This window comes from Chrysochloris asiatica, unplaced genomic scaffold, assembly GCF_000296735.1.
Source record: "Chrysochloris asiatica unplaced genomic scaffold, ChrAsi1.0 scaffold00004, whole genome shotgun sequence".
Taxonomy (NCBI): Eukaryota; Metazoa; Chordata; class Mammalia; order Afrosoricida; family Chrysochloridae; genus Chrysochloris; species Chrysochloris asiatica.
In genome coordinates this window covers 5,790,598-5,796,704 of record NW_006408522.1, presented here as the reverse complement: position 1 = coordinate 5,796,704, position 6,107 = coordinate 5,790,598, and the positions used below count along the sequence as shown (strand labels likewise).

Genomic DNA, 6,107 nt, shown 5'->3' with positions numbered 1-6,107 from the left:
TGCTCCCAACCTTTGCATTCCAATCACCAGTAATGATCAATACATCTTGATTGCATGTTTGATCAATTTCAGATTGAAGAAGTTGGTAGAATTCTTCTAACTCAGCCATGACAGGGTGCTAAATATGGAATGTTGTGTTGTTAGTGCCATCAAGTTGGTTCTATCTCATCATGACCCTGTATAGGATTTTCAAGGAGAAACTGGTGGTTTAAACCACCAATTTTGTGGTTAACAGTCCAATGCTTATCATACAGCGCCATGCTTTCAAGAAGAGGAATAGCTAAACTTAGCTTATTTTGGTTTTCAGTTGTTTGGGACAAAATAATAATTTGAAATGCTGCTAAAGATGTTTTCAATCAAAGCAATGTAAATTCTGGTGTCCTAGGTATTTTAGAGGAAGTTCTAGAATGATCAGAATTGACTCTGTAGAGGCATATCGCTATTCAGTATTGCAGATTATGCACTGGTGCTGCCAGAGCACAGGGGTGCTCAGTCATGCTGAGGCACTGTCTGCACGTGGTCGCATCACACTCTACTCATGTCATTATTCAGTGGTGTCTGCTCCGTTATTTGGAATCTCTTCCTTACTCAAGCAAGTGTAAAGTACCATTTTCTTTGAAATATTTCTTTGTCTTTAAGACTTGGAGGACTATAGTTTGTTTTCATTGTGCCAAAATGTTTCTGAAGAGACAGCTGCCACCAAATGTCTGTGCACTGTGTATTAGCACTTTTCCTCATCCCTGGCCCTGCCATTCAGGCAGGAGCTTCATGATTATTTAGGGCATTTTATATTTGCAGTGTGATCTTCAGTGGTATTACTCTTAGCCTCTTTATGAAATAGATTTTTCTGTTGCTCTTTCTGTAGACATTGAGAAGAGAAGGGTTAGTATTTATCTAAAGTTGCAAACGAGTATAAGGAACAGTGTTAAAATTGGAGCTCCTGTTATTTCTTTCTATCTCCTTTTTGCTTTTAACTCATGTCTGTCACAGTGACACCAGTTGGTTCATCATAAATCCATTTCCTCATAGTTCACAAACAACTGCTTAGGTGACGTCACTGAAATAATTTATACAGAAAACAGAAATGTGAAGAATGCTTCCATTACATGCTTCCAAAACAAGGAAAACCTACATTGACTACAGATGAAAAACTCTGTTAAAAAATCATTTTAAAATTAGCTGAAGTTCAACTTTCAGCCAAACAGTAGACAGGCTCATAAGGTGAACAGTAACACCAGGGAGGTATGTACTCCCTGCAACAATCAACCAGTCACCACTATGAGATCAAAGAGTAGCATTTGCCCAGACCCAACCTGGTATTTTTAATAACGTCATATGCGTATGAAAGTGGAAAAATAAATAGGGAAGACTTTAGATGAATTGATGCTTTTGAATTAATGGTGTTAAAGAAGAATATTAAAAGTACCATGGACTGCCAGAAGAACAGACAGATCTGTGTTAGAAGTAGTACAACCAGAGTGCTCCTTTGTAGCCAGGACAATGACTTCGTCTCTCATACTTTGGACACATTGTCAGAAGGGGTTAGTCCCTGGAGAAGGATATCATTCTTGGTAAAGTGGTGGGTCAGCAAAAAAGAGGAAGACCCGTGCCCTCCCACCACAACAAGATGGATTGGCACAGTGGGCTTAAGCGTAGCATCAGTTGTGAGGTTGGCGCAGGACCAGGCAGTGTTTTGTTCTGTTGTGCCTAGGGTCACTATGAGTCAGTACCGACTCAAAGGGCACCTAACAACAAAGCTCAGGAGTAGAAATGGTAAACACAACGAAGGAGTGGGAAGAGTGCTATTACATTACGGGGATTGCACTCAATATCACAAAACACCATGTTTATGAGTTGTTGAATAGAAAACCAATTTGCTGTGTAAATGTTCACCAAAATTGCAATAAAAAGTTTTTTAAAAGCTAATAAAGTTTGTTGAGTCAAATAGTATTTATTATGGCTTTCAGAAATATTGTTTAAAAATGGAATTGTAAATGTCTCTCAGAATCATAAAAATTCAGAAGCAACTTGTCAATATCCCAAGTTGAAACAGAACCCCCTGAATTACATCTGTTGAACAGCTGAGTGTTCCATGATCTCATGTAGGCCAAATAATTGTGTTTCTGATGGCAGAGGAAACACTAGAAAATCATGTATTTTGGTGTCAGAAAAGGAAAGCAGCATGGAGTTGGAAACATTCATTAATGTACATTAGACAGTGTTTGAATGAATGTGGTGGTTTAGCTCTAGTTTTCTGGTAACAATATGATGTGGAATTTCAGCCTTTGAGCATCTTCTGGAGAGGTCCAGGGCCCATGGCAAGATCTGACCAGGAGATGTGGGTAAGTGAGGAGGTTAACTGAGGAGATCACGAGGCCAATTAGCTCTAATTCTCTGTAGTTTTCAAACTTATTTTTAAGTATTAGAATTTTTTTTTTTTTTTCTTGAAAGGAAGTTTTCTGTGTTAAATGTGAAGCTAGTGGAGCCATTTCCAATGCTTTGCCCACCTGTTTGCTGAGTAGCCAGGGAGAGTCCCCCCCAGTGACTGAAAGTCTGTTTATTTTAAGGGGCTATCAACAACAGGATGCTCATGAATTCATGCGCTACCTTTTGGACCACCTACACTTGGAACTCCAAGGCGGTTTCAATGGTGTTTCCCGTTCAGCAATGCTACAGGAGAATTCCACTCTCTCTGCAAGTAACAAGTGTTGCATGTAAGATTTCATTTCTTTTTAATGATTTAAATGGCTGCACACATTTCTGTGACTGTTATTATATACTAAATTTATACCTGAAAGTAGAGGGGTTTGCTAAAGTGTCTGGATGATGCAAATGGTTAACATATACAGTGCTAACCAAAAGGTTGTTGATTTGAGTCCACCTAGAGATGCTCTATTTCCAAAAACTCAGCCATAGGAAACCTTGTGGAACACAGCTTTACTCTAGCACATACACATTGGCATCTCTGTGAGTCTGGAAAGCGTCCACAGCAACTGGTTTTGTGGTGGTGGTTTGGCATCAATTGTTTTAAAACTTTAAAAAATAATAGAACAACAACAACAAAATAGAACATATAAGGGTAGTCAGGTAATTAAAGGATTTTCTTCCAAATATAGTGCCTACTGGACGAAGAAAACCTTTTCAATTCGATTTTCATGTTGCTGTGTAAGCATCATTGAGGTGGTTCTGAGAACAGATGTTGGATTTGAAATACCAACCTTGTGGTTTTCAGTCCAATGCTTATCTTGCAATGCCACACTAGAGCTCAAAGACAGTATATGATTTTTATATATTATACCAAAATGTTTGTTTTTGTTCACTAAAAACAAAAGTTCAAACGATCTTGAATGTGAATTTCCTAAACTCCCATTTTGTGCTTGAATTTTCATTAAGTATATTGTTATTGTTAAGTGCTGTTGAGTCCATTCTGACTCATTAAGACCTTATATAGGGTTTCCAATGTTGTAAATTTTTGCAGATAGGGTTTCCAATGTTTTTGGTTTCCAATGTTTTTGCAGAAGCAGAAAGCCTCATTTTTCACCCAAGGAGTGGTTGGTGGGCTTGGATCACAGACCTTGTGGTTAGTAGTCCAGTGCGTATCCTACAGGGCTACCACACGCCCTTCAAATTTATCTGTTCTTTAATGATATTAAGGTATTTCTAAGTCCTCAAACTTTGCCTTTTGGATTACTTTAGTACATACTAATAGCTTAGCATCTACATTGAGATCAGCCATTTATTTTACCTGAAGCAGACATGATTCACTGCTATTTCAGCCTAGATGTTGGTCAGTGGTAGTTTCCTTTTGTTCTAATTTTTCAAATACTTACATCTGTACTAAGCTGTGCAGGAAAGGGGTTTACAAGGCAGACTTCTCCCCAAAAGAAAGAAAATGTTAAGTAATATAATACAGAGGTTACAATAGTATTACCTGGCAGCCCATAAGTCTGGTGTGGTGCTGTAAGATAAACACTGGACTATTAACCACAGGGTTGGCAGTTCAAACCCACCAACCAATTCTCAGAAATCATATATAGGGTTGTTATGAGTCGGAAAGGATTCTGTGGCACTTAACAACAACAAAGAAACCAAACCCGTTGCTGTTGAGTTTATTCCAACCCATAGTGACCCTGTTAGATCGAGTTGAGCTGCCTCTGAGGCTTTCCAAGGCTTTAAAGTCTTTACTGAAGCAGAATGCCACAGTTTTGTGCTGCTGATTGCTCAGTTCTGCACCACCAGGCTTCTTTAAGTAGGTCCTCCAAACAGTGAAGCCAGGCACCCTCAGCCTCATGTCTAACCTGACAGTATAGCAGAGAAGGACAGCCAATAGGAATGGCTGTAATGTTAGCTCCATTCCCCATCCTAGTAGCTACAATTCCAATTAAGAGTACAGTTTAGAAAAGACCCTGTAACCTGGTAGAATTGCTACTTACACAAAATAAAAAATGGTATTAAATGAAAATTTCAGTTTGTATTTTATGATGGCATATTCATACACAAAGTAAATTGAATTGGACTTTGTCAGAGATAGTCTGTGTGAAGTGAGAGGGTTATGTGTAGTATGGTTCATGATGCTCAGGGCAGCCTTATAAAGGCACATTGTGTAATACTCAGACGGTTGCTGCCGAGTAGATTCTGATTCATAGCAACACTATAGGACAGAGTAAGAACTGCCCCATAGGGTTGGTTCTCAAGGCTGTAATCTTTATAGAAGCAGACTGCCACATTGTTCTCTTACTGTGAGTGACTAGTAGGTTTGAACCACTGACCTTTCTGTTAGCACCCGAGCACTTAACCACAGTGATATCAGGACTCCTGTAACACTATGCTATTTTAGTGCCTAATGAGATTTTAATATTAATTCATACCACTTCATGGAGTTCTGGTGTGGTGCTGTTGGTTAATGCACTGGACAGCAAAGTCCTCTTGAACTGGCAGGCCTGCGATTCAAGCTTACCAGCTGCTCCTTGGAAACCCTATACAGGGTCGCTATGGGTTGGAACCCAGCTCAGTGGCATTTAATAACAACAACATGGTATTTTAAAGGATGGTAACTGCAAATTCAATTAATGAATTAGAAATGAAAGCAGTCTATATTCATGAACTGTAGTAAGTTCGGATTCTCTTCTATTTCCGTAAATTCATTAGAGGAGGTATTTCAGGATGTAAAAACCATATTCCCTAAAATGTGATCTGTGATATATTTGTAGTCATTCATACAAACACACCCAGCCCTACTGAAGGTGGGTGGTGGTGATGGTGGCAATATGGTAAAAGTAACTGGCGACTCTCTTCTTTGTAGTGTGTAGACAATCATTAGTGCCAATATAAAGGACTGGTGCGGTTTAAAGGAGTTTCTGGGTGGTATTAACGGTAAATGGTGACTACTAAACCAAAAGGCTGATAGTTTGAGTCCACTCATAGTTGCCTTAGAAAAAAGACCTGATAATCTACTTCTGAAAAAATCAGCCATTAAAAACAGTTTACTGTGATACACATGAGGTTGCTGTGACTTGGAATTGACTTGAGGACACTGGTAAGAGCCTGTCCAAGTAGTCAATATTAAAACACTCTGAGTGAGCACTTACAATACATGGAGCAGCAATTTCAAGACTCATTTACAAACCTTGTTTAAGTAATGGTACACCTAAAATTGTTGTTGTTGTTAAGTGTCATCGAGTCAGTTTCAACTCATAGCAACCCTGTGTAAGGTTTCTGAGGAGCAGCTGGTGAGTTTGAACCACTGACCTTGTGCTTCAAACCAACCTTGCAGTCCAGTGCTTTATCCTACAGTGCCACACCAGGACTCCACACTTAAAAGTAATGACCCATGAATTAGACATAGTACAGCCAAAATGTGGTGGCATTTTTGTCTCAGAGGAAGAGATTATAAAGAAAGGACTACATTGAGTGTATAAGCACCGGACTGCTAACCACAAGATTAGTGGTTCAAATCCATCAGCTGCTCCTTGGAAGTCCTAAATAGGGTTTTGCTGAGTTGGAACTGACTCAATGGCACTAAGAACAACAACACTGAGTTTCAATGTACTGCTTCTTTTTTTTTTAGTGCTTTTTTTGATGTATTGCTTCCCCACCCCCCCACCCCC

The 6,107-nt window shown here is 39.2% G+C and overlaps 1 protein-coding gene across 3 annotated transcripts in view; it reads left to right on the top strand.

The window, feature by feature from the left end:
• The window catches only part of USP3 (ubiquitin specific peptidase 3), a 143,009-nt gene that overhangs the window by 108,489 nt on the left and 28,413 nt on the right, over positions 1-6,107 (top strand). For all 3 annotated transcript variants that reach the window (XM_006831554.1, XM_006831553.1, XM_006831555.1), the window contains one exon: positions 2,568-2,714. In XM_006831554.1, the coding sequence (XP_006831617.1) occupies positions 2,568-2,714 (147 nt within the window). The remainder of the gene's footprint in view (positions 1-2,567; positions 2,715-6,107) is intronic.